At 46.3% G+C, this 18,925-nt stretch overlaps 1 protein-coding gene across 5 annotated transcripts in view; it reads right to left on the bottom strand.

Moving 5' to 3' along the window:
• LOC122923373 (sialic acid-binding Ig-like lectin 8) overlaps positions 1-18,925 on the bottom strand; it is a 68,157-nt gene that overhangs the window by 26,696 nt on the left and 22,536 nt on the right. For 4 of the 5 annotated variants that reach the window (XM_044274165.1, XM_044274164.1, XM_044274166.1 and 1 more), the window contains exons 4-5: positions 18,027-18,293; positions 7,891-7,926 (exon numbers count right to left, since the gene is read on the bottom strand). In XM_044274165.1, coding sequence (XP_044130100.1) covers positions 7,891-7,926; positions 18,027-18,293 — 303 coding nt within the window. The remainder of the gene's footprint in view (positions 1-7,890; positions 7,927-18,026; positions 18,294-18,925) is intronic. The other variant, XM_044274168.1, reaches the window with a different exon arrangement.

Here is an 18,925-nt window from a genome sequence, read left to right as displayed (position 1 = left end):
AGTAACCAGTCAGTTTTATCGCACATCGAATGTCGTAAATAAAAATCACGTAAAACTGTGGTGGAATTGCTTTTTTTTTTCAACAGGAAGAATGGGCAGTTTTACCATCTGAGAAAATAAAGACCCTCCTCCATAACTACCACAAAAGACTTCAAGCTGTCATTGATGTTAAAGGGGGCAATACATGGTATTAATAACTGGGGTGTGTAAACTTCTGATCAGGGTCATTTGGGGAGTTTGTGTTGTGATTATGATTTATAAAGAGTAAACACCGTTGTTTGACATAAATGGCTTCAGCCGACCACTAACCATGAGCGAGAGAAAAGTGTCCGTGTTATAATTCATATTCTCTGAACAATGGCTAAAGGGGTATTCTCATCTTAATGATCACTGTTACATCTGTTAATGATTTGACAGTGATAATTTTTCTAAATACATTTTATTACCCAATTCCCATCCTTTTTTAGAAAATAAGTCCCCTCTCACCTGATGTTGTCTTTGGTCTCCCCTGGTCACGGCCACCTCTCCTGTCGAATCCAGCCGGGCCACGCTTGCGCAGAAGACGGAAAATTCTCTCCCGGCTGGGCCGCGCAATGTCCTGAACGCGCATGCCGCCGCGCATGCGCCATGATGACTTCTTCCTGGCCAGTATAGTACAGAGCCGCGAATGCGCACGCCGACTCTGTACTATACAGGCCAGGAATAAGTCACCATGGCACATGCGCGGCGCTGTGCGCGTTCAGGACATTGCGCGGCCCAGCCGGGAGAGAATCTTCAGTCTTCTGCGCAAGCGCGGCCCGGCCGGGAGAAGAATACAGGAAGTGAACGTCACGCTCAAGGAAGGTAAGTATGAAAAAGGGAAGATGAGAATACCCCTTTAAGAAATCATAAATTCTGCAAGGGTATGTAAACTTATCAGCACAACTGTAAGTAGCTGTGTGATATAAATCTGTAGAATATGGGAAGCACAAGAGGATGTGCACCTTAAATCCCATCTTTGTAAGGCCTCTTGCACATGGTCGCTGTGTGCCTGTGGTCGTATTGTGGACCACATACAGCGGTTCCGCAATACACAGGGCACCAGCCGTGTGCATCCCGCATCCGTGATGTCGACCCATTCACTTGAACGGAACAGAAACACGGATCGGATCCCCACAGAAGCACTACAGAGTGCTTCCGTGGTGTTTCTGGCCTCCGCACAGCAAAAAAGTAGAACATATTCACGGACCCATTCAAGTTGAATGGGTCTGGATCTGTCCCGGCCGCTGCACGCACGTTGCCCGTGCATTGGGGACTGCAAATTGCTGTCCCCAATGCACGGAATGGACCAACAACGTTCATGTGCAAGAGGCCTAACACTTGTGATCTGTGTGAAGCGGCATATATGCATTCATGTTGCATGTATTTATTAATTAGGGCTACAATTCTGAGTAACTCGGAGTGACAGGAGATTTACAGAATCAGATTTATTTTTTTTGTCGTCATATTTTGAGCTCTATAACTTTTTTGTAATTATGTGTACGGAGCTGGATGGGGGCTCATTTTTTGCGGGGCAATCTGAACTTTTCACTGATACCATTCTGGGGTGTTTAAGACTTTTTGATCACTTTTTATTTACATTTTTGTAGCAAATGAAGCGACCAAAAACGGCGAATCGGACATTTGGACTCTTTTTTTTTTCTTCTGTTTTGCCGTTTGCCGTATGGGGAATATATTTTTATACAATGGGTGTTTTTACACATTGCGACACCCATGATGTGTATTTTTTTAGTTCTTTTATTTTTTATTTTGGGAAAAGGGGGGTGATCTGAATTTTTATGTTTTATTTTACACTTTTTTATAGTTCCCAGGTTACACACACATCTCTGTTACACAGTAAAAAGCTCTGCTACATGCGGTTACACACACATCTCTGTAACACAGTACACAGCACTGCTACATGCAGGTTGCACATACATCCCTGTAACACAGTACACAGCCTGCTACATGCAGGTTACACATACAGCTCCGCTACACAGCACACAGCTCTGATACATGCAGATTACACATACAGCTCTGCTACACAGTACACAGCTCTGCTACATTCAGGTTACAAATACAGCTCTGCTACACAGTACACAGCACTGCTACATGCAGGTTACAAATACAGCTTTGCTACACAGTACACAGCTCTGCTACATGCAGGTTACACATACAGCTCTGCTACACAGTACACAGCTCTGCTACATGCAGGTTACACATACAGCACTGCTACACAGTACACAGCTCTGCTACATGCAGGTTACACATACAGCTCTGCTACACAGTACACAGCTCTGCTACCTGCAGGTTACACATACAGATCTGCTACACAGTACACAGCTCTGCTACCTGCAGGTTACACATACTTCTCTGTAACACAGTACACAGCTCTGCTACATGCAGGTTACACATACATCTCTGTAACACAGTACACAGCTCTGCTACCTGCAGGTTACACATACAGATCTGCTACACAGTACACAGCTCTGCTACCTGCAGGTTACACATACAGATCTGCTACACAGTACACAGCTCTGCTACCTGCAGGTTACACATACAGATCTGCTACACAGTACACAGCTCTGCTACCTGCAGGTTACACATACAGATCTGCTACCTGCAGGTTACACATACATCTCTGTAACACAGTACACAGCTCTGCTACCTGCAGGTTACACATACAGATCTGCTACACAGTACACAGCTCTGCTACCTGCAGGTTACACATACAGATCTGCTACACAGTACACAGCTCTGCTACCTGCAGGTTACACATACAGATCTGCTACCTGCAGGTTACACATACATCTCTGTAACACAGTACACAGCTCTGCTACATGCAGGTTACACATACAGATCTACTACACAGTACACAGCTCTGCTACCTGCAGGTTACACATACAGATCTGCTACACAGTACACAGCTCTGCTACCTGCAGGTTACACATACAGATCTGCTACACAGTACACAGCTCTGCTACCTGCAGGTTACACATACAGATCTGCTACCTGCAGGTTACACATACATCTCTGTAACACAGTACACAGCTCTGCTACATGCAGGTTACACATACATCTCTGTAACACAGTACACAGCTCTGCTACCTGCAGGTTACACATACAGATCTGCTACACAGTACACAGCTCTGCTACCTGCAGGTTACACATACAGATCTGCTACCTGCAGGTTACACATACATCTCTGTAACACAGTACACAGCTCTGCTACATGCAGGTTACACATACATCTCTGTAACACAGTACACAGCTCTGCTACCTGCAGGTTACACATACAGATCTGCTACACAGTACACAGCTCTGCTACCTGCAGGTTACACATACAGATCTGCTACCTGCAGGTTACACATACATCTCTGTAACACAGTACACAGCTCTGCTACATGCAGGTTACACATACAGATCTACTACACAGTACACAGCTCTGCTACCTGCAGGTTACACATACAGATCTGCTACACAGTACACAGCTCTGCTACCTGCAGGTTACACATACAGATCTGCTACCTGCAGGTTACACATACATCTCTGTAACACAGTACACAGCTCTGCTACATGCAGGTTACACATACATCTCTGTAACACAGTACACAGCTCTGCTACCTGCAGGTTACACATACAGATCTGCTACACAGTACACAGCTCTGCTACCTGCAGGTTACACATACAGATCTGCTACCTGCAGGTTACACATACATCTCTGTAACACAGTACACAGCTCTGCTACCTGCAGGTTACACATACAGATCTGCTACACAGTACACAGCTCTGCTACCTGCAGGTTACACATACAGATCTGCTACACAGTACACAGCTCTGCTACCTGCAGGTTACACATACAGATCTGCTACCTGCAGGTTACACATACATCTCTGTAACACAGTACACAGCTCTGCTACATGCAGGTTACACATACATCTCTGTAACACAGTACACAGCTCTGCTACATGCAGGTTACACGTACATCTCTGTAACACAGTACACAGCTCTGCTACATGCAGGTTACACGTACATCTCTGTAACACAGTACACAGCTCTGCTACATGCAGGTTACACACACATCTCTAGTACAGAGCTCTATTTGATGGCTACTGTTCTGTACACTCTACCAGCTGCTGTGCATATCTGACTCGTCACATGGTCATGACGTCATCACAGGTCCTTTGCCTCTCCAGCAGCTAGCAGCTCCGTCAGGTGAAGAGTGTGTGTAGTAGGGTGTATTTTGAGTTAGGGAGGACGGAGTTTTGGCTGATGTCTGAGGGAGGACAGAGTTTTGTCTGATGTCTGAGGTCTGATGGAGTTTTGCCTGACGGAGGACGGAGTTTTGTGTGATGTCTGAGGTCTGATGGAGTTTTGCCTGACGGAGGACGGAGTTTTGTCTGATGTCTGAGGTCTGATGGAGTTTTGGGTGACGGAGGACGGAGTTTTGTCTGATGTCTGAGGTCTGATGGAGTTTTGGGTGACGGAGGACGGAGTTTTGTCTGATGTCTGAGGGCTGATGGAGTTTTGCCTGACGGAGGATGGAGTTGTGGATGATGTCTGACGATGTCCTAATATGTATGCCGTACACTCGGTAACACTGACATGGAAAAGGATCTAGGAATTTTAATAAACAGCAAACTAAGCTGCAAAAACCAGTGTCAGGCAGCTGCTGCCAAGGCCAACAAGATAATGGGTTGCATCAAAAGGGGCATAGATGCCGGTGATGAGAACATAGTCCTACCACTTTACAAATCGCTAGTTAGACAACACATGGAGTACTGTGTACAGTTCTGGGCTCCTGTGAACAAGGCAGACATAGCAGAGCTGGAGAGGGTCCAGAGGAGGGCAACTAAAGTAATAACTGGAATGGGGCAACTACAGTACCCTGAAAGATTATCAACATTAGGGTTATTCACTTTAGAAAAAAGACGACTGAGGGGAGATCTAATTACTATGTATAAATATATCAGGGGTCAGTACGGAGATCTCTCCCATCATCTATTTATCCCCAGGACTGTGACTGTGACGAGGGGACATCCTCTGCGTCTGGAGGGAAGAAGGTTTCTACACAAACATAGAAGAGGATTCTTTACGGTAAGAGCAGTGAGACTATGGAGCTCTCTGCCTGAGGAGGTGGTGATGGTGAGTACAATAAAGGAATTCAGGAGGGGCCTGGATGTATTTCTGGAGCGTAATAATATTACAGGCTATAGCTACTAGAGAGGGGTCTTCCTCTGGATCAACTTGCGGGATAACAGGCCGAACTGGATGGACAAATGTCTTTTTTCGGCCTTATGTACTATGTTACTATGTTACTAATAGTCACCTGCACACACAGATATCCCCCTAAAATAGCTAAAACTAAAAACAAACTAAAAACTACTTCCAAAAATATTCAGCTTTGATATTAATGAGTTTTTTGGGTTCATTGAGAACATGGTTGTTGTTCAATAATAAAATGAATCCTCAAAAATACAACTTGCCTAATAATTCTGCACTCCCTGTAAATGTCCAAAAAAAATTATGCATTTGGATTCCATGAGGGGTATTGTGAGTTCATGTGAGATTTAATTTTTTTGTCACAAGTTAGTGGAATATGAGACTTTGCAAGAAAAAACTAAACAAAATCAATTTCTGCTAACTTTTGACAAAAAAATTTAAAATCTTCTATGAACTCGCCATGCCCCTCAAAAGTGATCTTTTTATAGCGCTGCAGCAATTTTACGGTGTATTTGCAGTGATCAGAAAAAAATAAAATTCTGTCACTGCGGTGGGGCGGACTGAACGCAAGTGTGCGCACAAGATCAGGCCTGATCTGGCGAACACTGCGTTTTTTGTAGAGCCTATAGAACATGTCCTATTCTTGTCCGCAATTGTTGCGGAGAAGAAAAGTAATTTTCTATATAGTTCTGGCAATGTGCGGATCTGCATCACCCCCTGTAAGGCTCCATTCAGACGTCCGTATGTGTTTTGCGGATCCATGGATCGGATCCGCAAAACACATACGGACGTCTGAATGGAGCCTTACAGGGGGGTGATCTATGACAGGGGGGTGATCAGGGAGTCTATATGGGGTGATCACCCCCCTGTAAGGCTCCATTCAGACGTCCGTATGTGTTTTGCGGATCCGATCCATGGATCCGCACGCAAAACACATACGGACGTCTGAATGGAGCCTTACAGGGGGGTGATCAATGACAGGGTGGTGATCAGGGAGTCTAATATGGTTAATAAGGGGTTAATAAGTGACCAGGGGGGGTGTAGTGTAGTGGTGTTTGGTGCTTCTTTACTGAGCTGCCTGTGTCCTCTGGTGGTCGATCCAAGCAAAATGGACCACCAGAGGACCAGGTAGCAGGTATATTAGACGCTGTTATCAAAACAGCGTCTAATATACCTGTTAGGGGTTAAAAAAATCGCATCTACAGCCTGCCAGCGAACGATCGCCGCTGGCAGGCTGTAGATCAGCTCGCTTACCTGCAGTTCCTGTGCGCGAGCGTTAACAGGAAATCTCGCGTCTCGTCGGCGTGTAAAGGTGCCTGAGTCAGCCGCCTCCGGAACGCGATCCTGCGTTAGGCGGTCCGGAGGCGGTTAAATCAGCTGCCTATTGGATTTGATCTCATGCTGTTACTCACTGCCATGAGAAAGGGAGACAGAACTGCTTTGGTGAGTGTCTGGACAAAGAACTGTTCACATGGAAGCTGTTGTGACTAGAGATGTCGCAAACATAAAATTTTCAGTTTGCGAACGGCGAGCGCAAATTTTTGAAAATGTTCGCGAATGGGCGAACTCGGCGAACCGCCATTGACTTCAATAGGCAGGCGAATTTTAGAACCCACATGGACTCTTTCTAGCCACAGTAATGATGGAAAAGTTGTTTCAAGGGGACTAACACCTGGACTGTGGCATGCCGGAGGGGGATCCATGGCAAAACTCCCATGGAAAATTACGTAGTTGACGCAGAGTTGGATTTTAATCCATAAAGGGCATAAATCACTTAACAATCCAATTTTTTTTTGAACAACGTGGTTTAAAACATCCAGTGTGTGTATACAATCAGGTATGATGTTGTATCGATCAGGTAGTGTAAGGGTTACGCCCGCTTCACAGACATTGACAGACCAAACTCCCCTTTTAATGCACCGCAAACAACCGCAAACAGTCCAGAAAATGAGCACATCTTACATCTACTGGCATCAGATTGGCTTTGGAAAGCTAATTTGAATATCTTTCCCAGAAACCCAGAGGAGCATTGGCTGGCCTACAATACTCCACACATGTACTATGCATACTAGGCACTCTGAGAAAGAGTACTCCCCAGACAATGCATATATATTGACCAGAAATCCAGAATAGCATACTAGAAAAAAATCAGGTTTGTTAGGATCTGAACTTTTTGAGAAAACTAGGACAAATTCCAAACCAGTAGAATTGATTCGTTATTCTTAGCCTTCATGTATGGCATCTCATACATCAGACCAATTCTCCTAAACTTGACAGGGGTACAGGTATCTGCAGTGCACCTGGGTGGGGTGGTACTGTGTAGAGATTATGCTAACAGGGAAGGCTTTTGTGTCTTTGTTCTCATGACTGGTGGTCTCTGCAGTCAGACCCAATGATCTGCAATAGTTGTAATAGAAAGAGGAGGTTTTTGATGAGCAGTGCAATCATGGATGGTCTGTGCCATCTCCATACAGGTGTTGTTCTGGCTGGATTTAGATGCAAAGCCAAATTTTACAGCAGCAGTGCCCACAGGATTATTGGGACTAAAAAATCAGATTTAGTGTTTAACAAATATGTTACATTGACATGCATGCCAAAAAGCAGAGCACACGGCAAAAAGACCATGCACAAATGAAAGAAAGTCATTACCTGAGGGGCCAATGAAAGTGTTTATGGATGGTGGATCTGAAAGTAATGCAGGAACAGGATAGAAATGTAATGGTTGTACGTCAGAATCAGAGGATATAAAGTATCTAAGACCAAGCACACATTACCTCATTCACCCCCTCTATTGATCGGGGTATTTTTGTTTTCATTGTGAGGTGTAAGTCATCCTAAAAATCACTGTTTCTCAAAATGCGGTATGTATACCTCAGGAGGTAGGTGCCACAGGGGGAAGGGGTACATCTGACTTCCCAAGCAGACAGCAAAGTTTCATTGCTGGTTTGTGGGGCTGCTCAACACCCTCAGGATGGTTATATACTGTAGATGAATACTGCGGTGGGGCAGAAAGCCAATGTCTTCCCGCTCTGCTCTTTACTTTCGTAGGCCAGACAGTAGAGTCGTCGTGATGATGTCATCATTGTGATCACCTGCACTTGAATGCAAGAAGCTCAGGATGTGGACCGGAAAAGGCTGCATCATGATAGGCAGCAGGATTTTTTACTACTGGGGGCATTTTAGGGGGCATTAGTACTACTGACAGCATTATAATGGGGGATATTATGGGGCTTTATTACTATTAGGAGGTACTATTGTGGGCTTTGTTACTTCTCGGGGCACTATAGGTAGTGGAGTCACTTAATGACATACAGATTGATGTTGAGTGTATCGAAGTATCCGAAGGGGACTTTGATAGCAAAAATTAGATTCACCACGAAGCCGAATTTCATTGCGCTTCGTAGTAACGAATCAATGTTTCCTTAAGTGGCGGCTCACAATAAAAAAATATTATACTCACCTCAGCTACTTGATCACAGAGAGGCCATCCGCTCCTGTTTTGTTAGATGAAAACCCGCCAAAGGACCTGCGGCAAGCATGAAGAAGTAACCAGGTGATCACGCTGGCCGCGCTGAGGAGATAGATGTGAGTCTCAGATGCCACGATCAGCATTGAACGCAGCATCTTAGATCTTAGGGGTTAAATGATGGGGTTGGCACAATTTCTTGACGAAGTTCGGCAAAGCTGGCGAATCAAATTTTTCAAAACTTCGCTCATCTCTAATCAAGACCAGTGTTTCCACATGCTAGTCTTTATCTCCTGTGGGCTGGAGTGAGATGCTCCTAAATTATTAAGAGGCAAATGCCTCATAGTAAATTCCTTGCATCTCTGGCAGCTCGCTACAAAAACTGTTGAAAAAGTCAAGTGAAAGTTTTCTGCAACTTTGCATTTAGTGCGTTAAGTTAACCATTGCTACATCTGATTAGATTATGTTACTAAAAGGAGAAATGGCCGGGTGCCCAGGAAAGGGCTTTACTGATCTTGGCATCTGAAGCAACATGGAACGGAGCCAAGTTTGTGCAGAACATTTCGAGCTCTTGAAAAATATGAGCGGTAAATCTTGACTTATGTTGTTTTAAACCAGCCAGGAGCAAAGAGATGTCAAACTAAGACGATCAGCGCTTGTACAAGACGGTGGAAAGTATTGTAAGACAAAATCTTATCCACGGGGGCACAACTGGCACAATGATTTCAAGATGAAGTATACTCTCATGAATACTGAATGATCTACAACCTGTGTCTCCAAACAAACATGTTGACAGCCAGGTAGAGAAGGTACCCAAGTCATGAAAATAGGATGAAGGCAGCGGGAAGTACTGTTGGGAGTGTGGTGGTGTCAGGTAGCCCCTGAAAGGAGCTTCATTTTTATCGTTGTTCACTGACTTACATCATCTGAAAATACCACCTAGTACGAACATCGGCCGGGACGATTCACAAACGCGATCGAGCGTGAACACGATAAAATGTTCACGAACCGCAAGTTCGCAGTGGGTCCCATTCACTTTAATGGCAGGCGAACCAGAAAAACCTTCAGGTCATATTTGCAGTCACCAAATACTTACTAGAAGTGCACAAATCGTCCCACAACATGGACAGTGACATACCAGAGGGGGATCAATGGCAAAAATTCCCACAAAAAATATGTATTTTAATCAGGGGACATTTTTATGCGTCTTAAAAAGAAACACTCAAAAATGTGCCCTGCTGTAGCCTAGAAAAAATGTATTTTAGGCCACTGGAGTACAGGCCCCAAACATTAGGCATTCACCGGACAGAAAACCTCAAGTGATTATGTGGCTGGAGGTATATTAGACGGTCATTGGATATCAATTTTATTGCAGGCAAGTGGACTACAGGCCCCAAAAATTATTCATTCAACGTACAAAAAAGAACAATTGATATTGTGGCTGGAGGTACATTAGGCGGTCACCTTATAACAAATGTTACTGTTGGCCAGTTAGATTACAGGCCCTAAAAATTATGCATTCACCGTACATAAAAGATCAAGTAATTATGTGGCTGGAGGTATATTAGACGGTCAATGGATATCAATTTTACTGCAGGCCAGTACAAATACATGTAAAATACATATGTTTAAAAGACCTAAGAATATAAAATTGGATTAAAAACATGGATAACGAAATCCTCCCTCTTGAAAAAAAACCCAATGGTAATAGGTGAAATTCAATTAAACGTGGTCGTTACAGGTGTTGAGCTAGGCGAGTGCGCTTATCGGTCACGATCCCCCCTGCTGCGCTGAATGTCCTTTCGGACAGGACACTCGATGAAGGGCAAGCCAAAAGTTCCATGGCAAATTGTGCCAGCTCTGGCCACAGGTCAAGCCTGCACACCAAGTAGTCAAGGGGTTCCTCGCTTCTCAGAGCGTCCACATCGGCTGTTAACCCGATGTAGTCGGACACCTGTCGGTCTAGGCGTTTACTGAGGCTGAATCCGAAGGGCGGCTGTCGATGGGTTGGTTGCAAGATCGATCTCATATCCGAAGTGACCAACACATCTTCAAACCGCCCTCTTCTTGCATGCGCTGTAGGATTGGTACCCGCAACTGTTTCGCTGTGGGTGGAATTTTCTCTGCCAGCGCCCGCAACAGCAGAGAGCAGCATCTCTCGCAGCAAGGCCTGGAAATGCTGAATATTGACAGCCCTCTGTGATGCTGGTAACATGTCCGCCATTTTGTATTTATACCGGGGGTCTAAGTATGCTGCCAACCAGTACTGGTCCTTACCCGTTATGCTTTTTATATAGGGGTGTCTCTTCAAACACTGGAGCATGAAGGCCCCCATTTGCACTAAATTTGAAATGGTGGAGCGGCCTGGCTCCTGCTCATCGCCAAGGACAATGTCGTCCTCGGTCTCCTCCCACCATCCACGGACACCACCAAGGATCCCAGAAAAGTTTAAAGCCTGCTCTTCTTGCTCCTCCCCCTCCCCTACGCAGGCACCATCTTCCTTTGACTCCTCTTCAGACTCCTGCTGACTTGTCTCACATGGAGTAGCCCCCCCTGGGAATTCATTCAGCATTCCAACTTCCTCATCTTCCTGGTCCTGCTCCTCGACGGCTTGATCAATGACACGACGCAATGCACGCTCCAGAAAGAAGGTGTAAGGCACAATGTCACTGATGGCGCCCTGGCTGCGACTGACCAGTTTGGTGATCTCATCAAATGGCCGCAGAAGTCTGCATGCATCACGTATGAGCAGCCACTGGCACGGTGAAAAGAGACCAAGCTCCCCGGAACCTGTCCTGCTGCAGAGTTCGTACAGGTAGTCGTTAAGGCACGTTTCTCCTAGAGCAGCCTATCAAGCATACACAAGGCGGAATTCCAGCGTGCCTGGCAGTCAAAAATCAGACGTCTGACGGGCAGGTTGTTGTCATGGTCTTACCTCCTTGCTGTTCTCCTTCATTTGACATGTGCTGGCGGCCATCTTGGTTTCTGGGTTTCTTGTAGCCTCCCACCCTGCGGCTCCTCCTTCCCACTGGGAGGAGCTGGATGCCTAGCTCATATATATAGGAGGTCTGTGGCTTCAGTTCCCTGCTTGGTCCTCCTGTGCTCACATGCTTCTAAGACTGCTGCTGCTTCTGGTTCCTGATCCTGGCTTCGTCTGACTACCCTGCTGATTCCTGATCCTGGCTTCGTCTGACTACCCTGTTGGTTCCTGATCCTGGCTTCATCTGACTACCCTTCTGGTTCCTGATCTCTGGTTTCGCAAGACCCTGCTTCGGTTTAGCCATCTGTTTGGACTTTTGCCTTACAGCTTTATTTTCAATAAAGCCTTCTTATTTCCACTCATCTCTTGTTGTACGTCTGGTTCATGGTTCCATGACAGTTGTGTCACCGCTGAATGTCAGCAAGGCGAGCCATGGCCGTGTAAGATCTTCTGAAATGGCTAGAGATTTTCCTGGCCTGCCGCAAGACGACCTGGACCCTGGGGTATTTGGCAACGAATCGCTGCACAACTAAGTTCAGGACGTGTGCCATGCCATGTGTGTCATTTTGCCCTGTTTCAGTGCGCTTAGCAGATTGGCACCATTGTCGCACACCACTTTACCAACTGTCAAATTGAGCGGGGTTAGCCACTGATCGGTTTGTGACTGCAGATCTGAAATCAGTGCAGGACCCGTGTGGCTCTTGGCTTCCAGGCTCAACAGCCGCAGCACAGCATGGCAACGCATCCATTCGCCCGCTGTGTCCTCCGGTTGTCACAACCAGACAGCTGAGAAGCTCTGACAGAAGCCTTTCAGAACCTCCTCCTTGAGTTTTCTTTGTTTTGGTTTTCAGTTCCTCATCTCGTTAGCCTCTCTCAGCTGTCATGTAGTTGGACTGATTGCATCCCTTTAAATTCCTCCCCATAATGCATTAGTGTGCGGTTTATACAGCTTCCTGGAGTGTGTGTGCATGCTGATCCTATTTCCCAGTCTTCTACAAGTTAAGTGTTGTACATTCATTTGTGATTTTCTGTTTGCTGGATCCCAGGTGACCCTGACTCCCTCCGTGTCTAGTGTAGGGAGCCGGTGGTCGTGTCCCTTCACTATTGTAGGGTGTTCAGGTGTTATATAGTCGAGGTACGAGGATATGCGATCATCCACCATTGGGATTATCGCATAGGCTGAGCAGTAAGGGAGAGAGCCAGGTCTGATGCAGGGGTCTCACTTTTTGTTCCTTAGTTTTGGATCCAGTGAGTCATATATTCATTTTGCATTGTCTTGTTTCCTGTACACCTTCCGTGACATTATAAACCGCCAAAACCGTCTCAAGCATGGATCCGGTTTCACTTTTGACTGAACGCTTCCAGGGTCTTTCATTGGAGGTAGCTGATCTCCGTAAGACTCTTTCTCAGTTTCTAGTGACTGGTTCAGCTTGCGTTTATGGAGTTTGTTCTGAGCCTAAGATCTCGCTCCCGGATACGTTCTCCGGGGGTAGTGAGAATTTTGTGCGTTTCAGAGAGGCTTGCAAACTCCATTTTCGCCTTCTTCCCCATTCCTCTGGTGATGAGGAATGGAGGGTGGGGATCATTATATCGCTGCTCAGGGGTATCACTCAGTCCTGGGCCTTTTTGCTGCCGGTGGGGGGAACGGCCCCTCCGTTCAGTGGATGAATTCTTTTTAGCCCTGGGTCAGATATATGATGATCCGGATCGTGTTGCTTTGGCTGAGTCTAGACTACGTCTGTTATGCCAGGGTAAACAATCCGCAGAGATATACTGCTCAGAATTTCGGAGATGGGCAGCTGATACTGGTTGGAATGATGCTGCACTCCGAAGTCAATTTTGCCATGGTCTTTCAGAGGGATTGAAAGATGCATTTGCCTTTCATGAGAGGCCTATTTCCTTGGACTCTGCTATGTCTCAGGCCGTTCGTATTGACAGGCGTCTTAGAGAGAGAGGAGAGATCTCTCCTTCCTGTCATACTCAGTCCCAGGACAGTGCAGCGGTCTCATTCTGTGCGCAGGGGTCTCAGTCGCTGTCAGCCCCTTCTGAGCAGGAGCCCATGCAGCTGGGGTTGATTGCCTCTGACAATAGAAGATTCAGCCCGCATGGGAAGGTTTGTTTTTGTTGTGGAGGTATAAATCATTTGGCAAATGTTTGTCCCTCTAGGAGATTCAGGCAGTTTTCTGGGAGTAATAAAGAAACAAAAAGGAAAAAATCTTTTAAAAATGTTCCATCTGTTACTATTGGCAGGGTTGAGGCGGAAATTGAAGGTTTTCCGTTTGCTTGTAGTTCTCGTTTTGTCCTGCCTGCCAGGGTGGCGCTAGAGAGCAAGAAAAATGTTTGTGAGATTTTTGTAGATAGTGGAGCAGCTGTCAATCTCATTGATAATCAATTTGCGATAACTCATGGTTTCCAGGTGTGCACTTTGGGAAAGGATATTCCTGTTTTTGCTATTGATTCCGCTCCACTTTCTCAGAAATCATTAAAGGGCATAGTTCACAATATTCGTTTAATTGTGAGTGATGCTCAAGAGAGATCTAAGAGGGGCATACAACCTGGTCAGGGTCAGAGAAGGAGACGAATGGAAGACGGCCTTCAATACCCCTGAGGGCCATTTTGAGAATTTGGTTATGCCTTTTGGTTTGATGAATGCCCCAGCAATATTAGTGTATTTGGATGACATTTTGATTTTTTCTCCTGATTTCAAAACTCATAAGGAACACTTACATCAGGTCTTGCTCATCCTGCGGGAGAATAAATTATATGCGAACCTGGAAAAATGTGTGTTTGCGGTTCCAGAAATTCAATTTCTGGGGTTTCTTCTCTCCGCTTCTGGTTTTCGCATGGACCCCGAGAAGGTCCACGCTGTGCTTGAGTGGGAGCTTCCTGAGAATCAGAAGGCGCTGATGCGTTTTTTGGGCTTTGCCAATTATTACAGGAAGTTTATTTTGAATTATTCCTCTATTGTTAAACCACTCACTGATATGACCAGAAAGGGGGTAGATTTTTCTTCCTGGTCGGAAGAGGCGCTTAAGGCCTTTTCTAATATCAAGGAGAGTTTTGCTTCCACTCCCATCTTGGTACAGCCTGATATTTCTCTACCCTTCATAGTTGAGGTTGATGCTTCTGAGGTGGGTGTGGGTGCGGTGTTGTCTCAGGGTTCCGCTCCTGCCAAATGGCGACCGTGTGCCTTTTTCTCGAAGAAACTATCCTCCGCAGAGAGAAATTACGATGTGGGAGATAGGGAATTGTTGGCCATCAAGTTGGCTTTTAAAGAATGGCGCCATTGGCTAGAGGGAGCCAGACACCCTATTGTCGTGTTTACTGACCATAAAAATCTGGCCTACTTGGAGTCAGCCAAGCGTCTGAACCCGAGACAGGCCAGAAGGTCTTTGTTCTTTTCAAGGTTTAATTTTGTTGTCACGTTCCGCCCTGGGGTTAAGAATGTGAAGGCAGATGCCCTGTCACGTTGTTTTCCGGGAGGTGGGAATTTTGAAGACCCGGGTCCTATTTTGGCTGAAGGTGTGGTGGTCTCTGCTCTTTGTCCTGAATTGGAGGCAGAGGTGCAGGCAGCCCAGTCAGAGGCTCCTGATCTTTGTCCTCCTGGAAGGTTGTTTGTGCCTCTCGCTTTAAGACACAAGATTTTTAAGGAACACCACGATACGGTCCTTGCTGGGCACCCGGGGGCAAGAGCCACAGTGGATCTCATCGCTCGGAGATTCTGGTGGCTTGCGCTTCGTAAGTCGGTTGAGGGTTTTGTGGCAGCCTGCGAGACTTGCGCTCGTGCCAAAGTCCCTCATTCACGGCCATCAGGTCCTCTCCTTCCCTTACCCATTCTTTCTCGTCCTTGGACACATCTGTCCATGGACTTCATAACGGACCTGCCTCGTTCCTCGGGGAAGACTGTGATTCTGGTGGTGGTGGACCGTTTTAGCAAAATGGTGCATTTCATCCCTTTTCCTGGTTTGCCCAATGCTAAGACGCTGGCGCAGGCATTTATTGATCACATTGTCAAATTGCACGGTATTCCTTCAGACATAGTCTCTGATAGGGGCACGCAGTTTGTTTCCAGATTCTGGAAGGCTTTCTGTTCTCGCTTGGGGGTTCGGTTGTCATTCTCTTCTGCTTTCCACCCGCAGTCGAATGGCCAGACAGAGCGCGTTAATCAGAATCTGGAGACATATCTGCGCTGTTTTGTGGCGGAGAATCAGGAGGATTGGTGTTCTTTTTTGTCCCTTGATGAGTTTGCTTTAAATAACCATCGTCAGGAGTCCTCTGATAAGTCACCATTTTTTGGTGCATATGGGTTTCATCCGCAGTTTGGGACTTTCTCGGGAGAGGGGTCTTCTGGTTTACCTGATGAGGACAGATTCTCCTCGTCTTTGTCATCTATTTGGCAAAAGATTCAGGATAATCTAAAGAGCATGAGTGAGAGATATAAGCGTGTGGCAGATAAGAGACGTGTGCCTGGTCCGGACCTGAATGTTGGTGATCTGGTGTGGTTGTCTACCAAGAATATCAAATTGAAGGTTCCCTCCTGGAAGTTGGGTCCTAGGTTTATTGGGCCTTACAAAATCCTGTCTGTCATCAATCCTGTTGCCTACCGTCTTGATCTTCCTCAGACTTGGAAGATCCATAATGTCCTTATTGAAACCTTATGTTCAGCCCATTGTACCCTCGCCTTTGCCTCCTCCTCCGATTATGGTTGATGGGAATCTTGAATTTCAGGTCTCTATTGTGGATTCTCGTCTTGTCTGCGGTTCTCTCCAGTACCTCGTTCATTGGGAGGGTTATGGTCCTGAGGAGAGGATGTGGGTCCCAGTGACGGACATTAAGGCCACTCGTCTCATCAGGGCTTTCCATAGGTCCCATCCTGAGAAGGTGGGCTCTGAGTGTCCGGAGTCCACTCGTAGAGGGAGGGGTACTGTCACAACCAGACAGCTGAGAAGCTCTGACAGAAGCCTTTCAGAACCTCCTCCTTGAGTTTTCTTTGTTTTGGTTTTCAGTTCCTCATCTCGTTAGCCTCTCTCAGCTGTCATGTAGTTGGACTGATTGCATCCCTTTAAATTCCTCCCCATAATGCATTAGTGTGCGGTTTATACAGCTTCCTGGAGTGTGTGTGCATGCTGATCCTATTTCCCAGTCTTCTACAAGTTAAGTGTTGTACATTCATTTGTGATTTTCTGTTTGCTGGATCCCAGGTGACCCTGACTCCCTCCGTGTCTAGTGTAGGGAGCCGGTGGTCGTGTCCCTTCACTATTGTAGGGTGTTCAGGTGTTATATAGTCGAGGTACGAGGATATGCGATCATCCACCATTGGGATTATCGCATAGGCTGAGCAGTAAGGGAGAGAGTCAGGTCTGATGCAGGGGTCTCCCTTTTTGTTCCTTAGTTTTGGATCCAGTGAGTCATATATTCATTTTGCATTGTCTTGTTTCCTGTACACCTTCCGTGACACCGGTATCTTCACTGAATTGGTTCTACTAGGCGGAGTCTACCCTGTTTCACCCTGGGCGTTCCTTCTCCCTTCTGTTCAATCGCAGCGCAGGTCTCACAGCCTGGGAGTTTCTTTTTCTCCCAGGCTGTGAGCTCTGCGCTGCGATTGGACAGTGCTACAGCCTGGGAGAATGAATGCCCAGAGTAAAGCAGGGCAGACTCCACCTAGTAGAACCAATTCAGTGAAGATACCGGAGGACACAGCGGGCGAACTGAGTGGCCCCCATGGATAATAGTAAGTGCAGTGAGATCCCTGGGTGCCGCTGTATGTAGCCTGATAATTATCTTACAATGTTTGGACCGGTGAAAGGTCCTCTTTAAGGCGGTTGTCCCTAGGTGAGTGTTGGGCTAACTGCGAGCACAGGCTGCAGATGGCAACACTATTGTCAGTAGTGGACATGTTAAAAAAAGACCACTCTGCGGAGACATGTGCCGGCGTCCTGGGATCGCCAGATGTGACCGTGCATGGTGGATGGCTCGCTCCAGATACATTAGCAATCTGCTTTTTGCCTTCTGTGCACTGTAATTTCTGCCTGCTTCTCCTCCTTCTCCTACCTATCTGCTGCTCCGTCTCTCCCTCTGAACTCCCCTCCTTCCTTTCTTGTGGGCATCCATGTGACATTCATCGACATGTCATCATCGTCACCTTCACCACAACTGACATTAGAGATCTCGGAGTAGGCAGCAACAGCAGGGACCTCTGTCCTTGGGCTGATCTGGGACATTTCCATATGTTCTCCTGTTTGACGAATCACAAACTAGCAAAGTTCGCCGCAAGACGACTGCCGGGCGAACCGCAAGGCCATCTCTACGTCTATCCATAACTCTCAACATATTACTTACACTGAACATCCAGGACAATCGTCTTCTGGGTTGAAGCCCTCACTGCCGGGTAGTTCACCTCACAGGTTATAGACGTCTTGTGGTCACTCAGTAATGGGGTAAAAGTTACACTAGATGATTTTCCCCAAATTCCGTCCAGGTTGTCCTTCCACCATGTGATTGTAGGATCTGTTCCATCGCAATTCCCTGGAGGGGTACATGTCAGTGTCACCTCTTCGCCTACTCTTAGATGCCCCAAATTTGATACTTCTGGTTTTTGTGTAAGATCTGTGGCAAAAAAAATTATACAAAATAGTAATTAGTTTACACCTATCAGTGGTAGGTCCTGTATGGTGGCTCAAAGAGTCCCCATGGTTCTTTACTATGAGACTGCAGACATCTCATTTGTGCTTTATGCTACTTCTACCTATGGAGTTGGCCACCATAATACGACATTATATGGATCATACTGCAAAAAATTCAAATTGGAGACATATGGAGTACAGTATGTTTCATACATTTCGGAAGGCACCAAAATGCGCCCTTTAGAGAGATGTATCTCCCTTACAGGCCCTACAACCAAGTATATTTGTTCTGGAATCTTAAAGGGGCTGTTCAGGATCCTCAGAATAGGCCATCAATATCAGATTGGCAGGGGCCAGACACTCCACACCACCACCAATCAGCTGTTCTGCAGTATGTCTGGCACCCAAAGTCAGTGCCAGAACTACATACCTCCATCTACTGTGTGGTGAATGGGACCAGTGTTGCAGTTACTTCCTCCATCTACTACACAATGGATAGAGCTGTGTAGTTCTGGTGCAGGAGTTACCGGTAACAGCGGATCGGGCAGGGTGCAGGGTGTCAGACCCCACCGTTATTATATTGATGACTTATCCTGAGGATAGGCCATCAATATC

Source organism: Bufo gargarizans, unplaced genomic scaffold, assembly GCF_014858855.1.
Source record: "Bufo gargarizans isolate SCDJY-AF-19 unplaced genomic scaffold, ASM1485885v1 original_scaffold_1526_pilon, whole genome shotgun sequence".
Classification (NCBI taxonomy): domain Eukaryota; kingdom Metazoa; phylum Chordata; class Amphibia; order Anura; family Bufonidae; genus Bufo; species Bufo gargarizans.
The sequence above is the reverse complement of the archived record's forward strand: the minus strand, read 5'-3'. Positions and strand labels throughout refer to the sequence as shown.